At 53.5% G+C, this 23,600-nt stretch overlaps 1 protein-coding gene across 2 annotated transcripts; it reads right to left on the bottom strand.

Moving 5' to 3' along the window:
* Window positions 1-528: 528 nt before the first annotated feature.
* Window positions 529-23,600, bottom strand: TRAF2 (TNF receptor associated factor 2). 2 transcript variants are annotated; one of them, XM_005141835.4, is made up of 10 exons: window positions 23,517-23,600; window positions 21,982-22,202; window positions 21,322-21,400; window positions 20,864-20,962; window positions 11,156-11,227; window positions 9,149-9,223; window positions 8,122-8,469; window positions 6,706-6,883; window positions 3,192-3,340; window positions 529-2,466 (listed from the first exon to the last, which is right to left on the bottom strand). In XM_005141835.4, the coding sequence occupies exons 1-10, from the start codon at window positions 23,532-23,534 to the stop codon at window positions 2,248-2,250; spliced, it is 1,458 nt and encodes a 485-aa protein (XP_005141892.2). In that variant the 5' UTR covers window positions 23,535-23,600; the 3' UTR covers window positions 529-2,247. The 2 variants fall into 2 exon arrangements, with proteins under 2 accessions (XP_005141892.2, XP_030898428.1); XM_031042568.2 differs by lacking the exon at window positions 23,517-23,600 and adding an exon at window positions 22,835-22,850.

Genomic DNA, 23,600 nt, shown 5'->3' with positions numbered 1-23,600 from the left:
GTGGCTGCTTGGGGCACCCAGATGGAGCTGAGCAGCTTGAGCCCACCTGCCCTGGGCTGCAGGGGACAGGCAGGAGGCTGTGAAATGACAGGAAGAGAGGAGGAGAATCACAGAATCCAGGGACGGGGCAGCCACAGCTTCTCTGGGCACCTCAGCACCCTCACAGGCAAGAGCTTCTGCCTAAGAGCTCATCTCAGTCTCCCCTCGGGCAGGTTAAAGCCATTCCCCTTGGCCTGTCCCTACAGGCCCTTGTCCAAAGCCCCTCTCCGGGTTTCTTGTAGCCCCTTTAGGCACTAAAGGGGGCCTACAAGACATCTGGAGAGGGAACTACACAACTGGGAAGGCAAAGCCAGCAAGTTACACTCGTGCAGTGAGTGCTGAAGCAGCTGTGAGCTCCCTGGCTGCTACCATCATCCCTGCAGGGCTAAACCCACCCCGGGGAAGGATCCCTCCCCCCTCCAAGGTGCTCCTGCCCCTGCACTGCTAGAGAGCCAGTGGCCCAGGAACCAGCCAACACTGATGCTCTTCAAACAGCTTTATTGGTGGTTCTGACCAGTTTCCATCCTCAAGGAACACAACCTTGCTCCTGCTGCCCAGATGCGCTGGGGCTCCCTGACCCACCCTATGCCAGCCCCAGCCCCTGCACACAGCTCAGGCCACGCTGCAGCCCCAGCACCACAGGTAACAGCTCCTGAGGCAGGGCCCAGCTGGGAGGGACCAGCCTGAGCTGCACCCCAAGCTTGGGCTCTTCCACACGTTCTCCAGACACATGCTGGGATGGGGGGGACCGACCCTGAAACCTCCCCCCTGCCCTGCACTGGTGTCTCAACAGGGCCCCTCAGCACTGCTTGGCTGGTGGCAATGGGTGTCCAGCACTCCAAGAGCAAAGCTGCATCAACTCCCACCAAGCCTCTTCCCACCCATAAAATACACTCAATTCCCAACAGCTGAATGTCCAGAAATGGCTTTCTTCCCCATTTCCAGGCTGGCGGCTGCCTTCAGGCCTGATCTGTTGGAAGTATGTGTGGGGGTTCTGGGATTTATTTGGCTTTTGTTTCCTCCCAGGGCAACAGGGTGAGAGCAGCAACATGCAGCTGGGTCTGCCCCAAGGGATAGGCTGGGGGGGGTGCACAAAGGATGGGTCCCCTCACACCAGAGCAGGGTGCAGGCAGCTGCCTGTGAGCTGGACACAGTTATTGACCATCTGCCTCCGGGAAGAAACAATCAGGGCCCTGCCTGCAACTACAGCAGAATGACAGCAGCCGTACCAGGCAGGTCCCTCCTCGCTGGCTCCTGCCGCCCTCCTGCTGCTGGAGCAGCAGAGTCTGTCCCAGCCCTGCATGCCCGGGTTAAGATCCACGTGGAGACTTCAAAGCAGGGCTCAAAGCTTGATCCACATGAACTGTGAAGGAGTGTGACCGATTCCTGCCCCACTGCCCACCCTCCTGCCCAGAGCAGCACAGGTGCTGAGGGGCCTCCTGCACCATCACTGCAAGCACCCGTCTCCTCTGACCAACAAACCATCCCCTGGGGCATGTTCAGACACTGGCCGCGGTGCAGGAAGAGAAGGCAGCAAAGCCTGGAGCCCAGCCTGGGTACTGGCTCGCCAGAGCCACTCATGGCCACAGCACAACTGGAGGAGCTTTAAGGTCCCTCTGACCCAAAGCAGTCTGACTCTGTGCTGCTAAACCAGCCACCAAGCACACGACAAGAGCCACACTCGGGGTTCTGCTCCCACACAGTGCGGAGCAGCACCACAACAGCGGTGGGATCCTCACCTCTCTGGCCCAGCTTGCCCCGAGCCGGCCGCGCAGCTCCCGGCCCTGCTGTGCACGAAGCTCCCAGGCACACATTGATGGCTGTGGGCTGCTGCGCCGAGCCCCCACACCAGGTGGAGCCAGGGCAAACACTTCTTTTACTACAGAGCACTGCAGGTGTGCACTAAGGGGGCAGAGCAAGAGTTGTGCTGGTTCCCACATCCCCAAGTCCCTGCAGTCCCTTCTTGTACCCCAGCAACCGTGAACGTCCACCCAAACCTCTTCTCATGAAGGTCTTGCCACACCAGGGAAGAGAATTCCCATCAGACACCTCATTCCCACCCAGAGTGAAGGTTCCTTTCTGGGAAGGGCTTTGCCCCTTCCACGTGTTGCCCCCTCTCCTTTCTCCGAGACCTGCCTGAAGTGCAGCACAAGAGGGGGATGGCCCACACGGGGCTGGCTCTGTGGTCACTGCTCCTGGAGGTGAGGGTTAGAGGCCCGTGAGATCAACGATGGCTTTAATAAAGATGGCATCATCCCGCACGTAGGAATTCTTGGCTTCCATCACGGAGACAGGGCAGAAGAGGGGGCAGCCACTGGCAATGTTCATTTCTGTGACTGGTCGCTGGAAGGACGAGGATGTCACGTCGGGTCGGAAGGCATCAATGATGTGCTCCCGGTTGTTCTGGTCCAGGAGCATCAGCGTTACCTGTGGAGAAGGTGGAAACACATGAGAGCGCATGAACAAGAGGCACATGGAAACCCAGTGACCGGTCACTGGAAGCCTGTGAGATGTGCAAGCACCAGCACATGCCTACAGCCCCGAGAAATGCCTGAGGGCAGGGCCAGGGGGAAAGCCAGCTCAGTGACATTCTGCAGAACCCTCCCCACATCCTGCCCCGTCACTGGAAACTTCTGGTGGCAGCACAGAGCTGTCCCCCTGACCTGAGAACCTGCACCCAGCTGGCATGGGGCTAACTCCCAGCACCAACACCTCACGTGGGTGTTCTGTCAAGTCTGTGTTGATGTCTCGCAGTGACAGGAGGCGTCTCCTCTGCCTGCATCAGAACCTCATGGGCTCAGCCTTGAAGTGTTTCACAAACCTGCAACTCCCAGACCTACGACGTGAGCTTCTGACAGGGGATGAGCATCAGCTGCGCCCTGAGCAATGGGGCCATTCCCCTTCCCTCACCCTCAACTCCTGCAGAGGCTCCATTTGCCTTCAGCCACGCTGCTGCTCCCCTGCCTCAGCCTCTGCCCTGTGGCACACTCAGTGCTTTCAGCACTACTGGGGAATCCCCTGGGCAGCCAGCACATCAGTCCTTCCTCCTCCTGCTTGCCAAGCAGGCCACAGCAGTGGCACCTAGAAGCTTGAGTGGGCGCAAACCTAGAGACACACACTGCTGGGCACGGCAGGCTCTGTCCCAGACCTACCTTCTGGTTGAAGGGCCACCGGAGCAGTGCGTCGTTCGGTCCTTTCATCACCACAAAGAACAGGGACAAGTGGGTCCCACGCCCGGTGCCGTCCCCGTTCAGGTAAATGCGCAGACACATCTTGTAGCCATACTTGCTTGTGTAGAAAGCTGTCAAAGGCAAAGCAGACACAGGAAGGGTCAAAGGCAGCCAGGCCGGCACCAGCATGTTTCTCTGGACTCTGAGGACTCTTAACATTGGGTCCTGGAAGAAACCTGGTCCAGGTCTTAAAGCACCTGAAGCACGGAGGTGGTCTGGAAAGCCACCAGGTACAACAGTTAGATGCTATCTTAGACTGGCCTGAGGACAGCCCAGGGTCAGGCAGTGCCTGAGACACTGCAGCACAGAGCAGAGCTCCTGCACCCCTGGCATCTCCCCTCCTGCTCCTGGAGGCACAAGCACCCTGGGCAGAGCCTGGAGCTGGAGCAGTGCCCAGGAGCTGAGTGATTCCCAATGGACCCTCCCAGACCCACTTTGTGCTGCTCAGGACTGCTGAAGGAGCTGCAGCTCACGACAACAATGCTGATGAGCAGAAGTAAAACCCCCTGACTGGGTGCAGAGCATCCTCAGTGCTCGCTGCACCCTCCTTGTAACCTGTGGCTGCCCCATTCCTGGCAGCGTTCAAGGCCAGGTTGAACACAGGGGCTTGGAGCAGCTGCTCCAGTGGAAGGTGTCCCTCCCCGTGGCAGGGGTTGGAGTTGGAGGACCTTTAAGGTCCCTTCCAGCCCAAATCAGTCTGAGACTGTCAAAGCTGGCTGCCTCTGGTGGGAGCAGGGGCTCAGGGACATGAGCTTTGGTATCCTGTTGGATCCTGGCTGCTCTGCACGGCACAGGCACGAGCTCTGGATCTCACCTGGGAATGCCCATGTTTGACACCAGACCTGTGTGGGGCCACAGAAACACCCCTTGGCAGGGTATCTGTCCCCACACAGGGCTGAGCCTCAGGCCTGGGGCTCAGCTCACTTCAGGCATGGGCCAGAGCTGAGCTCATTGGCGGCAGGGCTCAGTGCACTGCCATGGGCAGACAGAGGAGCAGCAGCAGATCCTGTGACTGCCACTGGGTGAGGAGCTGGGGATGGGGCTTTGCCACCACCTCCCCCCAGCACTCCCCACTCATCCTTCCTCACAACCCAAGGGCTCTCAGGGCAATGCCACCCTCTGCTAGTCCAAGCAGAGCATCTCCACCACCCCTGGGGCTCCTCAGCACTCCTGTAAACCTGTGAGCACAAAGCCAGGCAAGGAACTGCAGGGAGGATGCTCCCACAGGGGTGGGTGCACCCAGACATGGAACCAGGCAGAACACTGAGCACCCTGCACACCACCAGCTCCGAGCAGTGAGCCAGGCATCCTGCTTCCCACCAGCCCCAGCAAAGGTAAAGAGCATCATAATCAAAGCAAGAGCCCAGCAAGCTGCCAGTGGCACTGGACAGCTGGCAGCAGGCAGTTTCCAGCTGGAGCTACCCTTTGGGCTGTCCCTGTTCAGGCCCCCAAGGAGCCTTTTCCCTGTGCATTTGCCTTTTTGAACTTGTGATTCTGCCCTCTGCAAAATCCTGTGGTAATGGTGGTGAGCTCACAGCGTGAGTGAGCAGTAACTCTGCTAAGGAAGTTGTGACACTGATTTCATTCACTATTTCTTCACCTGGACGTTTAAATGCAAACCAAACACACTAATTTCCCTGGTTTGTCCCATTCACAGCCTCAGTCTCTCTCCCCTCAGCTGACTTCCTCCAGACTGAACAGCACCAGTCGAGTTACTTCCCTTTCCAAGATAAAACCCCACCTCCACAAGAAACTTTTTTCTCAGCCCCATCTCCCCAGCTAAAGCAGCAGCATTGAGATCTCTGCTCTGAACACCACAACTGGCTGCTGCAGGGAACAGGGCCTTGGACTTTGCACTTGCAAGATAAAGTGCTGCCTTTTCCAGAGCCAGTCCTGGCATTGGGCACCTTCACCTCCCACCCCCCCACCCCCCCACATACAAGACATTCATCAGGAGATTGCAGAGACCAGCCAGCACCGTGAAGCACTTCTGGTGGCTCAGGAAGGAGCTTTTGCTTTGATGGAACAGTTTACAAAAGCCCTGAGTCCTGCTCCTGCTGCCAGAGTATCCCGGAGCCTGGCCCACACACAGCACACTGCAGGAGGCACCAGCAACCCTGAGCTGCAGCTCTGGGAGGAACTGGTCACTCAGGGCATGTGTCTCGATAAACAAAGCCTCCTGCAGTCAGAGGTTTCAGCCCTTTCCCTCCCTTGGGCTCTGACACATCCTGCTGACGTGTTTCTCCAACCTAGAAATCCCTCCCAACGGCAGGGGTGCAGATGGCATCGGCTTGTGTGGAGCCTGGAGCTGGGCACAGTGTGGGATGCCCGTGGCCAGAGGAGCAGAGTCAGCTCCATCCAGCACCTCCCTCCAACCCACAGTCACTGTAGATGCTCAGGCCAAGCAGCAATGGAGCACAGTGTGGGACATGGGCAGGCTGCAAGAGTCAAAGTCCTTTCAGTCACACAAACCAGATTTGAAGCAGATTTGGGAAAAGGAAACAGTGCCCTTCCTGTGGGGGTTTCCAGGCTGCTGCTGACTGAAGTCTGCACGATGTCAGCAGCACCGTAGCTCCCGTCAACAAGGGGAATCCCTTCTTCTTTCAGTTTTTCAAGAGGAAAAGGCCTCTGAGCAGCCTCCATCCGGAACACAGACTTCAGAGTAGTTCTAACCCAATTCAGCTGCTTTCATCCTGTGGCACAGCCACAACAACAGCACTGGGAACAAGGTACCTGCTCCACACATGCACACAGCTCTGGCAGGTTCAAAAAGCTCTCCAGCACACTTCAATCCCAGTAACTCCTGCTCAGGCAAACCCCAGCTCCCCTCTTCGACCATTCTGTTGCAAGATGGGCTTCCACCAAGTAAGAACTGTTTGAAGAGACGCTTTCATCTCACAGCCACCAGCTAGGGAAGTTCTTTCCCCAGCAAAGAGGCTCACTGTCCACCAGGTCCTTCTTTAGGAACAGGAAGAACAGTGGGGCTGGGGCAGCTCTGTGAGGACAGCCCCTTCCTCCAACAGGTATTTAAGCACTTCCTGGGTATGGATGGGCTGAGACAATGTAGACATTGTCTCTTGCACCACCATGTTTTAGAATCTACAATGTATTGCAGGAGCTCTAATAGACATTTCTTCCCTTACATAACCATTTTATTGCTGGTTTTATGGTCTCTGAATGTTACTGAAGGGTTATGATAGCTGTTCCAGACCTACGAGGGTTGCAATCTGCATTATGAGAAATCAAAAGGGTTTTCTGCAATCAAACAGAGCACCGTTTCACCACCAGCTTTACTTTGCCCACTGCTAAAATAGAGCTGCTCAGGGTCCATGGGGAAAGGGGAAGAGAACAGAAGAACATCTGAAGGGGCAGCATCTCCCTTTTCAAGGACATCACCACAAATCCCACACCCAGCTGAGACACAAAAGGCAATAACCTGGAGAGAAGATGGCAGGAGAGCAGCCTGTGATGGCCTCCTGGCGCTTCCGGGCAAACTCTGTTATCTTCCAGATGAAAACACCATCGTAGGTGGAAGCTTCCATGTTGCGGATTTTCTCCTCCATCTCGGCCATGGCCAGATCTTTGAGCCCAATGCTCCTTTCCAGCTGCCGGACCTGCTCAGTGGGATACAGAGTGCAGCCTGGTTAGAAAAATGTACCACTGTGAGACCCAAGGAAGCCAGCAGCCACCAGCATCCATCACTGGAGAGAGGCTTTGGACAAGGAACATAGGGATAGGCCAAGGGGAATGGCTTTAACCTGCCCAAGGGGAGACTGAGATGAGCTCTTAGGCAGAAGCTCTTCCCTGTGAGGGTGCTGAGGCGCTGGCACAGGGTGCCCAGAGAAGCTGTGGCTGCCCCGTCCCTGGCAGTGTTCAAGGCCAGGTTGGACACAGGGGCTTGGAGCAAGCTGCTCCAGTGGAAGGTGTCCCTGCCTGTGGCAGGGGTTGGAACTGGGTGAGCTTTAAGGTCCCTTCCAACACAAATGAGGCTGGGATTCTATGATCCCCTTCAGGGTGACTCTTCAGTGTGAGCTGTATCTCAGAACCGACAGTGGTCACAGAAGGGATAAACCTGGCATCAGAAGCTGGTTCCCTGAAGCTCCCTCTTGAATTCTGTCACTCCAGAGAAGATCCACTGGTCACTGATACAACTCAGTGCTTGAGCTCAAAACTTTTCCACGGCAAGTGGTAAAATTTCCCAGCGAGAGCTCTGTTACCTGAGCAGCCAAGAAGTGCTCGGGGGGAACAACAGCTCAGCACTGTGGCAAAGCTAAACTGAGAAGAACCTCCACCCAGCCCACAAGCTCTCCAGAGGGTCAATCACCCCTGGCTAACAGGATCACACCAGTGCTGGCAGCTCCCTTGCTGAGAGCACAGGTACACTGCGAAATGCACAACTCCCAGCCTGCAGTGCTCAACAGGGCCTGTGCTGGAGCATACTGCTGGGGTCAGCTTCCTAACAGCTCCAGACGGTGCCTGCCACAACACTGCAGTGCAGCACTAATGACTGCACTCCTTTAGGAAGGTCTAGAAGCAGCCTCATAGATCCAGAGAGATCCAGTGAAAAGTTGGGATGCTCTGGCTCTCATTGGAAAACCTCATCCAGGAGCAACGTCTCAGCATCTGCACAACTCGATTACTAGCAGAGATCTGAACACTTTATGCCTGTCAGTTCAATCCCTGTCTTTTCCAGGAACCTTTTGAGGGTTGGGCACAGGCACTGATGATATTTTAGCCCGCCCTTGAGATATGTGGAGTTTCAGGGCTGGTGAAGCTTTGCTAATAACATGGGAAGGAAACAGAAAAAGCCTCTACTCCAGGTGCTGGGAAGCCCAAGCCAGTGCTTACACACCTTGTTACTCAGCGTCTCGATCTTCTTCTGGTCCAGCTGATGCTGCCTGTTGTAGGCTTCGGCTGTCAGAGACACTCTTTCCACCTCCCGGTTGAGCACACAGACAATGTTCTCAAAGGTCATGGTTTTCCTCTCAAGGGTCTCACATCTTCCCAGGAGCTCCAGGGACCTGGAGACCTCCGACTCTGAGTTTTCTGCCAGCACTGGGGCACTTTGTGATGAGGAAAGGGCAAGAAGAGGCTTCAGGTCTCCAGCCCCAGCCTTGAGGCTGAGCACAAAACTCAGCAGCATGTAGAGATGCTCTGCCAAGCACTTCCTTTCATGTTCGAGAAGCTCTTCTTTTTCCACCTACATGAAGAGAAATACATCCCCCATTCAGCAAGCTCACCCTACACTGTCACCATCCACACAACAAATTCCTGCTCTCAAGGTCACAATTTAAGATTTTAATTATAAAGGGTAAAAACCAAAGAAAGATAGTTAAGAAAACTGGTTTGGGGATGGGGTTTTGTTTAGTTTTACAGATGCTGCAGCTCAGATACAAAGGGGATGTTTGACATTTCCTTAGCTGTACACACTGCTCTGCTCTGCTTTCTTCTGGTACTCTCCAGAAGGGCTCTATCAGATGTACTGAACAGCATCGCAGGACAAAGACTCATGCAATCCCCTGGAGAAGGGATTTGTATGAACATTACCAATAGGAGCTGGAAAACTAAGTCACATGGAGAAATACTGGCCTGGACCCAGTGCTGTGCTTAGAGCTAAAAGCAGCACAAACCCCAGAGCATCAAAGTACTTGGAGGGTTCCTCAAAAGAGGTTTGCTTCCACAATGAGCTCATTCTCTGGTTACGTCAACTCTGGACAGCAGGTGATGTTAAGCTCCATTTGCAAAGGGTTTGAAACACCACTTTGTTCAAAAAGCTTAATGCAAGCATCTGCAATAGTTTGGACAACAGCAGTTTGCAGGGTACTAACACTAGAACTGAAAACAAGCCCCAAGATGAACATCAACACATGAGCTCTTACCACCTCAGTGCATCCAACAACCTCAAATCTGCAAGGCACTTTAGATCTGCCACAACTCTTCACATGGTCCCGAAACTAGAGAGCAAGGAAGGCAATGTTAGATCTTCTGTGTCCCCAGTAGCTCCCTCTCCATCTTGCTGGTGTGTAGGAAACTGAGGGTATCACAAGAACACCCAGGCCATCGCTAATCACTCACTGTCCAAGTGCACGGTTACATATGGACACTGTCTGCCATCAGATATAACTTTCACTGTAATATAAATCTAGTGCTGACACCTGGAAGGAAGTTTTCTTTCTCTTGATGTCTCACTTCTCATCTCCATATGCAAGGAAGAAAAAGCAACCAGCACAGGTACATGTTATGGATGCCAAACAAGCTTCACTGAGGACAGAGAAGGGGAGGATTAAGAACGACTCTGTGAAGAAGACAGCCATTAGATTTTGTAGACCTCATGTAACCCTTGTTGGGACATGCCACAGCTTCCAACTGAACATTACACATCTGAGAACAAAAAGCTTCCCACTGGTCCTGCCTGAGCACTTACAGCACTTACTGCAGGTCCAGCTGTGCAAGGGCAGAGGCTCTCTGGGTTCAGCATTCCCTAGCAGGGTGCCAACAACACCACACCTCACCTTGCCTGACCACTGCTGTCAATAATCAGAGAATCCCAGACTGGTTCATGTTGGAAGTGACCTTAAAGTCCCACCCCCTGCCACAGGCAGGGACCCCTTCCACTGGAGCAGCTTGCTCCAAGCCCCTGTGTCCAACCTGGCCTTGAACACTGCCAGGGATGGGGCAGCCACAGCTTCTCTGGGCACCCTGTGCCAGTGCCTCAGCAGCCTCACAGGGAAGAGCTTCTGCCTAAGAGCTCATCTCAGTCTCCCCTTGGGCAGGTTAAAGCCATTCCCCTTGGCCTGTCCCTACAGGCCCTTGTCCAAAGGCCCTCTCTGAAAGAGCCAAGGCCAACAGTGAGTACTGCTACAGAGAAGTGCTGGAGAAGAACGCCCCAGTTGCCAAGAGGACTCCTTTGGGTTCCCAAACAGCGCATGATTAATGCTAACAAGCACTGGCACATCATCAGCTTGGGTCTGGTACACCTCTCATCTCCGTATAGATGGTCTGTTCTGAACAACCACCATATTTCACATTTAACACCTACATCTGCTACAACAGATGTCGATTCAAACTATTTTTAAACCACTTAAAGGCTTCTAGATCCATCTGGCTTGCTTAATGAGTCAGGTTACAACACTGCAGATAATCAACTGAAGTTTGGAGAGGGATAGAAGAGGGAGTTGATATTTACACACAGGATAGATCACCCACTGGAGTCCTACAGGAATCCTACAAGCCCAGTTAGTCTCTGTTGGGCTCCAGCTCCAGCCTGCAGAGCAGATCTGTATCCACAGACCCCAACACAAAGCCCTTCATTACCTCCCCATTTAGAATTCTTTGCTCATCTTTATAACGCTTCTGTCCCCCCTGCCCTCCTAGCAAGGCCTTTGACAACAGCACTACTCAGAACCTTTGCCCATGGAAGGCAGGAGAGTTTCACATGAATGTGCTCTTTGAAGGTGGTTCCCAAACCCTTAGTTTCCCTGGTTTGAGCCTTGCCCAGGAGCCAGCAGCACAGATTCCATGACACCATTCATTAGAAATTCATTCACTTAGCTGGAGATGAGCTCCCTTTCCATAATTGCATAATTCTGTATCACCTGTGGGTGACAGAGCCATGGAGGCTCTGCACCCACACATAGCAAACACACTGCTCCAAGAGGGGTGACGCTGGCAGCACTAACACATGCCACGGGTCACGTTCTCACACCCAACCAGCATTCCGAGCCTTACACAAAGGTCACACCTGCACTAATAGCCACTACTTGTTTCATACACCCCATCCTAATTAATGGTCCCAGTTTCCCTCCCGGCTCTGAGAACACCAGTGACAGCCCCTCAGGGCTCCAAACCCCACCACAGCACCCAGGTCACCAGCAGGCAGGGGTTACCTTCTCCCTCGGGATCTTCTTCCCACAGCCTTCGCAAGTCAGCGGGAATTCAGGGCAGACTTCATCATGAGCCTGTAGGAGAAGTGACAGGAAATTGTCCTCTAAGGAAGAGCTCCAGTGAGGTTGTGTGATGAACCCAACAATTCAACAGCAAGAGTTCTGTACATCATTACAGAAGAGCACTGTGCTCCAGCAACCTCCACTCCAGCCTTGGCCATGCTGGTGATGCAGATGCTGACTCATCTGTGTGATCTCCAGGCTACCAGATTTCAGGTGCTCTGTAACCTCAGCCACAGTTTAAAGCTGCTATAATTATTTCATATCAAATTACTGCTTTGATGAACAAGATAATCAACAGGAAGCTCCATTTATAGCTCTGCCAGGAACATCTAAGTTTGGGCAGGTTAAGTGAAGTAAGCCTCTATCTCAGCAAGATCATTTGTATAACTGATCCCCTGTGATGGTTATCAGACAGTGGAGCTATGACCCAGAGCCTGGTCATCACTCACTGGCCTGAGCTCTCTGGCAGCATCTTCACATTCACATCAGAAAACCATCTTTTTACCAGAAATAGCAAACCTATTTCATTCACTAGTCCCTGCACACAGGCAAGAGCACACACACAGAGCCAGAGGAGCTGCACAAAGTGAGAGGGGCAATATGACTCTGTCCTCAGCAGACACCAGTGCCAGTGACAGCAGCTAAATTGGGAATGCCAGAACGTGCCTCTGCTTTCTGCGTCATTCCCACACTGCTCAAACCTCTTTGCACAAAATCCAGCTGGTACAAGGCACTGCAAATGCCATGAACATGCAGTTCAATATTCAGGTTAAAAGATAAGTGCAATGAAGTACCCTGCCATGGTAGTAACGGTGGGGGGGGAACAACCACAACCCCCAGAAACCCATCCACAACCCCCCAGAAGCATTCATACAGCAGTCATCCAAAGCCAGACGCTTTGGAAATGTAGTCACATTTATTCTTTATTAAAACAAGTCACTGTCTTGGAGGCGTGGGGGGAAACATGCACAGACTTAAATAGTTACCACATCAGAAACTGGAAAGTGAAACCCATCAGTGGTCAGCTCTGGCTTCTTACTCTCTCCTTTTTATACTTCACATGAGTGGCCAGACTCAAGGCCTCACTGCCCTGTCCCCACAGTGACTTGGGTGGTTTCGTTTGGGTGGGCAGTGCTGCCTGTACAGACCCTGCCTGTGGAGCAGGAGGAGGCAGAGCACCTTCCTTCCTCCCACTCATTCCAAGGGGCCGAGCCCTTTCTTCTCCCCACCCACTGCTCTCATGTTCTAGAAACACCAGATAGCATCTTCCCCAGGACCCACAGACCCTGGCAGCAGAACAGACACTGTGGCTGAAGGAGGAAACTTCGCTGCAAAGACAACTATTTAAAACAGAAGTATTTAAACTCAGCTTCTCCTGTGCCAATGTGCCAGGCATGAAACTACCCCCGTTCTCCACGCTCGCCACCTCCAGCAGTTATCTGCACCCCAGCGCCATTGCCCAAGATGTAGGCAGGGCTGTGAAGCTTGCCCAGCCTGCAGCAGAAAGGAACCAGCCCCACACAGCTAAGCTGAAAGTGCAACTGGTCTGTATGGGAAGTGTTTAAGGCACTCAGAAGCATTGGCATGAACCTGCACAGAGCCAAACCTCTAACAAACATTCCTGTATAAACACTTTCAGGCTCTTCTGGAATCCCCTGTTCCTCCCCCCTCGATACGGGCATATGACCAGACGTGATGGTATCGCCACAGGAAGAAATCCACCGCACCCAGAAGCCAGAGCAGGGGCTGGCATTCAAGCCTGATCTGCTGCACTCCCCCAGGAATGGGGCAATCTTCACGTTTATACCTTTCACAAGCACACATCTGTGAGCTCCTGCAGCAGGGACCAGCCTCTGACATTCAGACAATTGCTGTAAAGGGGCTGACAACAAACCTGCAGAAGGGGCTTTGGACAAGGGCAAAAGGCGCTGGCACAGGGTGCCCAGAGGAGCTGTGGCTGCCCCATCCCTGGCAGTGTTCAAGGTCAGGTTGGACACAGGGGCTTGGAGCAGCTGCTCCAGTGGAAGGGGTCCCTGCCTGTGGTAGGAGGTGGAGCTGGATGAGCTTTAAGGTCCCTTAAACACAAACAAGCTTCTCTGGGCACCCTGTGCCAGCGCCTCAGCACCCTCCCAGGGAAGAGCTTCTGCCTAAGAGCTCATCTCAGTCTCCCCTGTTCTGTCAGGTTCAAGCCATTCCCCTTGGCCTGTGCCTACAGGCCCTTGTCCCAAGCCCCTCTCCAGCTTTCCTGCAGCCCCTTTAGGCACTGGAGCTGCTCTCAGGTCTCCCCTTCAGGAGCCTTCTCTTGTCCAGGCTGCCCCGGCCCAGCTCTCTCATCCTGGCTCCAGAGCAGAGCTGCTCCAGCCCTCGCAGCAGCTCCGTGGCCTCCTCTGCAATCACTCAAGCAAGCTGATCTTTGAAACATAGGCCATTAGTACTCTCCGAGCATGGCAACAGTGGCCATGAGCACAGTTGAGGCAGCATGAGGGGAGCAATGAAAAGGGAAGGAAAACTAACAGGAGAGCAAAGGAAAGGCAGCTGAGGTGACACCGAGTGCACCAGAGCACTGCCAGGGCTTTGGCACTCTCCAACCCCAGCACTGCCTTGTCCAGCACAAGGCTCCTTTGGCATCTTATCCTGGCTCCAAGATAAAGGGTGAGCTCATAGAACGGTGGAGAGACCCTGACAAAGTCCTCCAGTGCCTCAGTTTCAAGGGGACATAAATCCCTTGAGACAAGAAGTACGAACTGCTTTGTGCCCCTCTGCCAGGTCCCCAGGGGCTCTGAGCCCCGAGACAGAATGTGCCACACAGCGCAGGTACTCTGGGATGTCCTGTTCCTCTCAAGTCACCATGCCCATCCGTGCTGTGACTCTTCCTCTTCAGGGGTATCCTAAGGCTGGCTAAGGCTTGCCCAAAGCTTTCCCCACACATGGGCTTAGCTACCACACACATGCTTCTTATGGTGACCACACACATGCTCCTTGTGCTGCTTCATGGAGCCCAGCAACACAAGGCTGGGAAGAAGGAACCCTGTCTATAATTGACAGTGCCATCTCGGAACAGGAGCATTCAGAGACTGCCACATCAGCTGATACTCAGCACAAACTGCTCCCTGAGCTGGGACACGCTGGTCACAGAGGTCCAAGCATGTTCACTTGGCATCACAAATAACTAAACCTCAAAGGAAGTGACAAAAACAAAGATGAAGATCCCATCAGTAACTGCTTGTGGCTTCAGACCATGGCAGGGGGTTGGAACTGGATGAGCTTTAAGGTCCCTTCCAACCCAAAGCAGTTTGCGGTTCTGTGCATGTCAGTGATGACACAGGAAACCAACACCACCTTTCCTCTGCTGTCCAATGCCACAGCATCACAGCTCGAGGACACGGACTGGCAGCAGGGATGTTGTGGTTCCCAGCAGCTTCCCTCACGCCTCTCTCCAGAATCAGTACAGGAACTTTTGTTTTCAGCATCATCATTCATCAGCTCTTAGATCTGATTAGACACATTTGATCTGGGATTTCTTGGCAGAGGGACACAAAGGCAGCACTTCACACACTGAAAATATCTGAAAGCAAGAGCAGGTTTTGAAAAAGGCTGAAGGAGCAAGAAGCATTTGAAAGCAGCAGCAGGTTTTCTACCATTTCCTAAACCAGGCTCTGCTCTTCCCTGGGTGTGAGGCAAGACCCCAGAGCATTTTAGATAAGCCTGAGCCTGACGAAGCCCCATGGCCAGCAGGAGCCCGCACACCGCTGTGCTCCCACCTCCATGTGCTCTGCAAACCCAGAACACTAAATCCACTTGCCAAGGAAATGAAACATTACAGCGTTGGGACTACCCCAAGTCTCCATGGGCTGATACCTAAGGGAGGTTTACAGCAACTGGGAACGTCTGATGAGGGATTAACACTGCAGGTCTTCTAGGCTACAGATAACAGCTGCAGTCATAGTCGCATGAAAAGTGCCCAAGATGTGATGCTCACATCTAATGAGGCCACTGCTCAAGAACAACCTGCCACCAGGGAGGAGACCCCAGGCCTCCCTTCACAGTGACAGAGCCAGGCACCGGCATGGTCACAGCAATGGATTCACCTGCCATGGCGATTTGACAGCTCACGCTGCAGGAGACACACCAGGCACACAGAGAGCATGGCCTGAGCCAACCAGGTCCCAGAACAGCTCCCCTGGAGGGATGCCCCTCTCTTCCACCAGCACACAAAGCTTCATCTCCATTGCTCAGATCACAAGGGACAGTCTTGGGATGGAGCCTCTTGGTGGTCTACCTGACCTGCACATTGGATGAGGTGGTGGAGCTCCGGGAGCAGAGGCACCAAAGGTGGTCTCCTTTGCCTCGCAGGCCGCACAGGAGGCAGGCTGTGAACAGACCTGTCACAGCGTGAGGCTGAGAACACCGCTGGCACCCAGAGAAGGGAAGCTGAGATAAATACTACAACTGGGACATGTGCCTTCCATGTAAAGTCGAACTTGTAGTTTCAAACCCCTTTCTCCAGGCTGTCCAAGGCCCCTGGTGGTGTGGGTGTGTCTGATCACAGCTTTGGTTCCTGCCAAACATGTGGAGCCCAAGGAGCATCCCCCTGGGGTGCTGCCCCACATCCCCCCCCAAGCTGTGCTCAGACTGAGGGGTTTCATCAGAGCCCAGAAGGGACACACAGCTCCCACCTTAAAGTTCCTGACAGCCTTTCGCTCTTCAAAGAGCAGATGCCCAAAGTGCTCACTTGCTGGGCCACCACAAGGCTGAGCCGGTTTTACAAGCCAAGGGCAGATCCTTTTCAGCCAGGGCTTTCCAGCTCCCCCACAGGCTGGCATTCCCCATTGCTCAGCTCCCACTACAGGCTTGGATGGGAAACTGCCTCATGTCTGGGTAGCCAGATACAGAAACTGCTCTGGTGACTGTGAGGAGGCTGGGGTCTGTCTGTGGAGCCCAGTTCCAGCTCTGGAAAGGAAAGGTGTCAGATCCCTTCTGTCAAAGCAGGAGGTGCTTCTGGTCACCTGCATGTACAAGTCAGGGATTCCCCCACAGGGAAGCCACCTGATCTTGGGGTAAACTGCTGGTGAGGCTGGGGCTGGCTGCAAACCACCCCCAGCACATGCCATGACCTGCAGCCAAAACCTTCAGAAACAAACTGTAAATGCTGTACTGGAATTTTAAAAAGAAGGGTTGTCACCCTGCACCAGCACCATTATGTGTGCTTGCCACAGTGCTTAAAATGCCATATCTCGTGCAGACAACACTGCTATAAACTGCTCAGAAGTACACCTTGGAGGCAACAGGAGCCAGGTGAAGCAGCTTCAAAGACCAGCAGCAGCTGTGTTCTAAGCAATGTGCAGAGGTCTGAAGATGAAGCTTTCAGCCTAAGTTGAAAATCACCACCAAAGTCTGTTGGGATGCAGCATGAAACAGTGAAGACCACGAAACTCACGAGCCCCAGCAGCATTTCTGAACAGGAACAGTTTCTCCACATGAAGGCTTCTCCAGCATCTCCCAGTAGGAACACTGGGTAGAAGGCACTGCGCACTTACCCTGTCCTCCTGGTCTCAGGAAGCCATATAGCCCTGAAAGGGCTGCAAGCATCCTCTCTGACACGACATGCTTTGGAGTAACATCTTCTGACGTTTTGCACCTTTCACAACCTTTAACTGAAGTGAGCTCTTCAAAATCAAGGTGACAACAAACTCCAAGGAGAACATATGCCCTCCAGCTGGACCAGGATAGGTTATCACCACAGGTGACAGGCCCTGTCCTCATTTGCTGAGCAAATCTGTTTCCTGAGAACCCCGATACCTCAAACTTCCTTTTAAATACTGCTGTCAGGATTAAGCTCAAAACTTAGTTCTCCTTCCAAAACTTAGACAATTCCACCTCCTGTCTCAAATGATTCTGTATCACCTGAGATGAGCAAGGCATAGTTAAAACCTCCATCCTGGGTAACAAATGGAATTGCCAAGGCTGAACACCCCCTGCAGCCCCCTTCTCCCATCCCAGTCCTGGGGGACAGGGTACAGGGAGGGGAGGGGGGATAAGACGAAGAAAGGGAGCCAGTGGTAGAAGAAACTTGGATAAAAGACACAAGAGAACTGAAGATGCATTGATAGGCCAGAGCAAGGTTGATAAAGCAGAGATGTGGGCAACTGGAGGTACTGGAAGGCAAGAAAAGAAACAGGCCAGAGCTGGGAAACGTCTCCCTGGACACCACAGGACAGGTTCTCTTGGACTTTCCTCCTGCTGTAAGGGGCCAGTTTTAGTTTGCACTTTCCACCTGAATCGAGAGGCTCCTGCCCACAGCCTGCTTTGCTCTCTGTAGATTCAGGCAGACTCATCGGGAAACCCACACATACAGAGAGGTTACTGGTTAGAAGGAACCCCCCAGCCTCACCACAGGCTGGGTTATCCAAATGCCACATAATAGTTACAATGTGAAAAAATGCACTTATAACCCCAGACATGTGCTCAGCATTGAAATATTTCCTATGCTCCACACAGCTTCAAGCAGAAATGCAAGTCATGCCCAAGCAGATTGTGCGCTCTGCTCTGTATGTCCCTTTGAGACCTGAACTCTGGCCTGCCTTAACAGCAGCAAAACTGAAATCAGCTTTATTAAGTTTTGAAGCTGCAGAACATTTTCTTTCTTGTTCGTGCCCCGATGGGCTCAGCAAAGCAGAAGTGACAGCCTCCTGCAGTGTAAGTGGATACAGCAGCTGAGCAAACCTCCCTCGGCATGAACACAGCGGTTTAAATTAGCAAACAATGAATCTGCTCTCAGGGACTTTCCATGTCCTGTCGGAAATAGCGGCAGCACTGAGGGACTTTCCAGAGCAGAGCTGGGGCAGGACTTTACACACACTGCTGGCTACCGCCGGAGGCAAACTCAGCACCAAAGGAGCCTGACCACGAGGCTGGGTTTGAGGCTACCCCCTGCACTAACACAGATGTTCTGACATCTCCTTTCATCCGCCCTCCTCAGGTACACATACCAGGGCTGCCCGGCCTGATTAGATGCCACAGCTCCCTGGCAAGCAGCTGGCTGGGAGGAGAGAGGACATGAGCCAGCGGCTGCCTCCTCCCACCAGTTTCCAGGAAAGAACCAGCTTTTCCCATGAGGGCACGAAATAACCTTCCCCTGTCAGACTGAACAGGGAGGTGTGAGTGTGTAAGAGGCTCAGCCCCACATGAACTGGCCAGTGTTGCTCAGAATCTCCATTCCCCTTCCGTCACACAGAACTGCCCTGAGACTAACAAAACCTGTGACAGCCACAATCAGTGCTGCAGACCCGCAGCCCAGGCACTCCGGAGCCCACCTCTGCTCTGGTTTAGCAAAGCACTAAACAGGACCTTTGAAAATCAGGTGGAGAGTTTAAAAAGAGGCCCTTGACCCAGACACTCTTCAGTATTTCGACAAAAGATTCTGGAGCATCACGCATACCTGCATGCTTTGGAGGAGCTATCCCCATGCACCTCAGCGCTGAATAAAAGCATACCTACTTTACATCTTTAACTAGTTGTGGAGTCTATCTGCGCACCAGCAAGAGAGACTTCACAGAATCCCAGACTGGTTTGGTTTAGAAGGGACCTTAAAGCTCCTTCAGCTCCAACCCCTGCCACAGGCAGGGACTCCTTCCACTAGAGCAGCTTGCTCCAAGCCCCTGTGCCCAAACTGGCCTTGAACACTGCCAGGGATGGGGCAGCCACAGCTTCTCTGGGCACCCTGTGCCAGCGCCTCAGCAGCCTCACGGGGAACAGCTTCTGCCTAAGAGCTCAGCTCAGTCTCCCCTCGCGCAGGTTCAAGCCATTCCCCTTGGCCTGTCCCTACAGGCCCTTGTCCCAAGCCCCTCTCCAGGTTTCCTGCAGCCCCTTTAGGCACTGGAGCTGCTCTCAGGTCTCCCCTTCAGGAGCCTTCTCTTGTCCAGGCTGCCCCAGCCCAGCTCTCTCAGCCTGGCTCCAGAGCAGAGCTGCTCCAGCCCTCGCAGCAGCTCCGTGGCCTCCTCTGGGCTCACTCAATCAGGACTTATCCCAGGACAGCTCATTGCCCTTTTGAACTTCTAGTGAAGTTCTGCTGACTCAAGCCTGCATTCAAACACTTGCAAGATCATACAGAAGCACCTTTGACAGCTGATGGTTACTGCTGAACTCTGCAAGAACTCTTTAAGACTTTTTCTAAACCCAGAAGAAGCAGCTCAGAATTGCTCACCAGTCACACCACAACCACCAGCAATGGAAGCTGCTGACAAGCAGGATTTGATTTAGTTAATGGAGCTGAGCTTTCTTACTACAATCACCATTTTGAATCCTGCAGTGGGCATCAGACTTCTAGTCACCGCTGCAGAAAGCAAGCCTGGGTCAAACAATCTGCAGGCCACAACAGCACAGCTCCAACCTGGAACCTCATTAAAACACACTGTACCCTGAAAGGCAACTCCCAGACTCTCAGTGCTGCGTTGAAGTGAAGCTTTAACTTGACATTTATTCAGTCATCCCTCCACATCATGAACCACTTCCAGGTCTGAGGGCCTCACAGCAGGACAACCATTCAGCACCCTACATCCCCTCACCTTTTAGACTTAACTTTCAGCATAAAGAAGCAGAAAGTTCTAGAGAGTAGGACAGGAAAGCAGTGGTACAAAAACATCTCTGCTAATGGGCTCAGCAAGCCAGGCAGGATCCACAGCTTCCAGCCACCCTGCAGTGGCACTGCAAAGAGAATCCAAATGTTAGCCTAGACCAAGGTTCTAGACAGGCATCTCAAAGCTCCATGAACCACAGGGCTACAGTCTTTACCTACGGCAAGTGTCAGAGGGAAATAAAATTTATTCCTCTTATTTCAGGCCCTGCACATGGTGGTTCTTCCACCCCAAGAGGAATGACAAAACTGTCCCTTAAGGAGCACCAAAGTATATATTCATTCACAACTAACTGCCAGTGCATTTTAACTCCACAAATTGCCACAGCAGAGGTGAACTCCTGGAAAGCACAGGGAACACAGCATCCACTGCCATCCTCAGCCCAAAGACACTTCTCACAAGGCACCATTTAGCTGTATACATGCTAACGACCAAACACCCCCAGCCACAATTAAGGCCTGGATTGAAAAGCTGGTGGGCTACTTGAGAAGAGCAAGAGTCAAAAAAACACCCTGTTCAGCAGGATCATGGCCCAGAGCAGCTCAGAGTGACAGGTGCCCAGTTAGTGACTAACAGCCAGTTCCACAGCCCTGGCAGCTATGGGGCAGCTGGCTGGAAGCAAGGTCATGGCCAGGCTCCTTTCCCCAAGCTTATGGGTCTGAAGTAGGTCTTGGGTTCACATAACACAGCAAACTTCACAACCACCTCATGGCACAGCACAGCTGCTTGACAGTTTGCTTGTCTTTTATAGCAGGAAGGAGCTGGAGATAGTGGATACCATCAGGGAAGGGCCATGCTTGGTGCCAAGCAAATCTGACAGTTTCAGTTCAGCCTGTGTGCTCAGCAGGGCACACACCTCCAGCACAGCCAAGAATCATTCCAGCTCATTGCTTAGTCCAGGGAGTTAACAGCTCCCACCACCACCATCAGTGTCCAGGAAAACTACCTGAGCCTTCCCCAGACACAGAGGACAGAAGAAGGACACAGACATCACAGGCCTTGCTCTGGTCTTTACCTCGTATTCTTTAATAGTGCCCTTCCAAGTGCAGCCACTGTTAATACAGACAGCAGGCAGACTTTCCACCTCCCGACGAGCTGCGTTGTCTGGAAAAGCCTAAAACAGAAAAAAAAAACCCAAGCAAACCACAAGCATTACCAGGGGCTGCAGTTTTGGTTTGGTCTCCTAACTCTTTCTCAAGACCAGTTGCCCATCCTGTTGCCACATCACATCCTCAGAGGTGTGCTAATGGCAAACACATCGTTATTACAGCATTTAAGTGGGCCATCACCACAGCAACATGACCTGGATTTCAGAAGCTGGGGAGTGCACCACATTAACCAGAACTCTCACTACTGAAACAAACATTTCCTAGGAAGAAGGGGTTCTATGATCTTGGGTTTTAAACACAAATGGCACATGGTATCAGTGCCATCAGTAAGCTGCTTGAGTTTTCAAAATGCATTTTTACTTACCGAGCTTGTTTCCAAAATAGAAATTCCCTCTTCGAAGATCCCCTCCTGAATGCAGCTGGCACACTTCTGAGGTCCAGCACTACCAGACAGAAAAATAATCATCAAACACAACAAGAAAAGACCAATCTATGATTTAATAATAAAGTGATTTCTGGTAACTTTTTTCCTGTTCTGAAAACATCACGTTGAGCCTTTGCTCAGGGATATTTCTGATTCCCATTTCTGACTCTGGCTTTTTTTCTTTTCCTGATTAACCATGGATTCAACTTCCCTCATTCAAAGGCAGGAGTGAGGCAGAGCACCAGGAAACTTTCCCAGAAGCCAGGTTGTGTTTTGTCATGTTTTGGCACAATTATCACATGATGACTTTTAAGAGCAAGTTCCTTCAGTGGCTGTGATGGAGACTGAAGCAGAAGGGGGATCCACATGGACAGGCACCTGAACAGCAAAACCAACCCATGGGATTCTGGAAAGGGAACTCTGAAGCACCTCCAGAACAACAGAACAAGTCAGAGATCACACATTCCCTCGAAGATGATCTGATGCTGCACCCCAACGCAGCTCTCTCACTGAAAGGCCCTGAAAAGAAAACTTTTATCTCCTTTTGTGCTTGAAAACACCTTTCCAAGCATTTTGCCATCAGACCAAAGGCACAGTTACCTTATAATTTTTTTCAGGCAGTAGGAGCAGTAGCGATGGCCACACTGTGCTTGGAACGGCCGCCTCAATATATTCTTGCAATCAGAGCAGAGGTATTTGACCTCCAGTTTCGTTCCCAGGATCTCCTTTGCAAATCCTGGCTGGTTGAGATCCAGAGAGCCCGGAGGGGTGTTGTTCGCTGCTGCCATGTGAACGAAAAGTTCGGGCTGGACCTCCAGAGCCTGGAAAGAAACACATTTTCCCTTTGGATTACAAGTGGCTGGTGGCAACCTTTCACATCAACAGTGTGCTACAGTGGCAGCCAGACCCCGTCCGTCCGCACAGCGATGTCACCAAGAGCCTGCCTCCACCCACTGAAGAACGTGGCAAAAAACCTTTCCAGTTAACTTTAGAACTAAACCCAGGCCAAAGGTGGACAGAGCTCACTAAACCCCCTCCGCGTTTACCGAGATGCAGCTTATTCGGAGAAATCCGGGTTTCTGCCCCAAAACACTGTGAAAACCTGCCTTAAAGCTGATCAGGAAAGAAATCGCCTCAGTGCAGCAACCCCTGCAGGGACCCGGTGCGGTGAGCCCGGCCTCCAGCAGCACCGGGCGCTACATCCCACGGCCGGCCGAAGGAGCCCTCGGAACCCCCCCGCGGCGAGCCGGGGGTCGCTGGAGCCGGGCCCCGCGCCACGGTAACGAACCCCTTCCCCAGGAGCCCCGCCAAGGCCCCACCGCTACCGGCCCCGGCTGCGGGAGGGGCCTGGCCCGAGGAGGAGCGAACCGCACGGTAGACCCCGCCTCCCCCGCGGCCCGGCCCCACAGCCCGGTACCGGATGGAGTTGGGGGGAGGGCAGCGCCGCACTCACCCGCCGCCTCCGTCCGCGCCCCGCACCGGAAGCGCCCCACAGGCCCCGCCCACCGGACGCGTGTGGCACCCCCCGCCCCGCCGGGACACTCCCCCTCTGCCCCTCCCGGCACCCCAAGTACCCGCAGACACAGCCCGCTGCCCCACAGCCCCCAGGCGTCACCCTGCCACCCCTGCTCCAACACCCCCAGACACACACCCCATATCCCCCACACTGTCACCCACCCTGTCATCCCCCAGACACCCCCCATCATCCCCTCCCCCACCGCTGTCACCCCTGCCCCAAACACCCACCAGACACCACACTGTCATCTACCCCCATCAGTCCCAGACACTCCCACACCATCACCCACTCCATAAGCACCACACCGTCACCTACCCGTCACCCCCCGACATCCCCACATCCATCATCCCTATCACTCTCTCAACCCCCCGCTACCAGCCCTGTCGCAAACACCCCTCAGACTCCCTCCCACTGTCCGCTCCTCTCAGCACTCGCACTCACCCCATACACACCATCACCCCCCCGTGTCACCCCCTCCCACAGTCACTCCCAAACCCGACCTCCCGCGACTGGACCCAGCCCCACCGTCCTCCCGCAGCCACCCCGAGAGAGGCCCCAGGTGCTCCCGTCACCATCCTCGCCTCATTCGGTCCTTCCGGGGCGGCAGGAGTCTCCTCACCTGGGCACAGAGCGCCATGGCCACCGCGTCCCGGCACGGCGCGGCGGGGAGCGAACACCACCGCGGCAGAGGAAGGACGGGTGG

The sequence above is a fragment of the Melopsittacus undulatus genome, chromosome 11 (genome assembly GCF_012275295.1).
Source record: "Melopsittacus undulatus isolate bMelUnd1 chromosome 11, bMelUnd1.mat.Z, whole genome shotgun sequence".
In the NCBI taxonomy this organism is placed as follows: Eukaryota; Metazoa; Chordata; class Aves; order Psittaciformes; family Psittaculidae; genus Melopsittacus; species Melopsittacus undulatus.
Note: the sequence above shows the minus strand (reverse complement) of the source record. Positions and strands in the feature narration are given on the sequence as shown.

Bases quoted from the DNA above. Each gene is read 5' to 3' on its own strand.
- TRAF2 (XM_005141835.4), bottom strand. The intron at 11,228-20,863 runs GTAAAGACCAGA...CTTCTCCTACAG, and splicing joins GCACTATTAAAGAATACGAG to GCTCATGATGAAGTCTGCCC. The intron at 3,341-6,705 runs GTTATTGCCTTT...TGCCTTTGACAG, and splicing joins TCCTGCCATCTTCTCTCCAG to CTTTCTACACAAGCAAGTAT.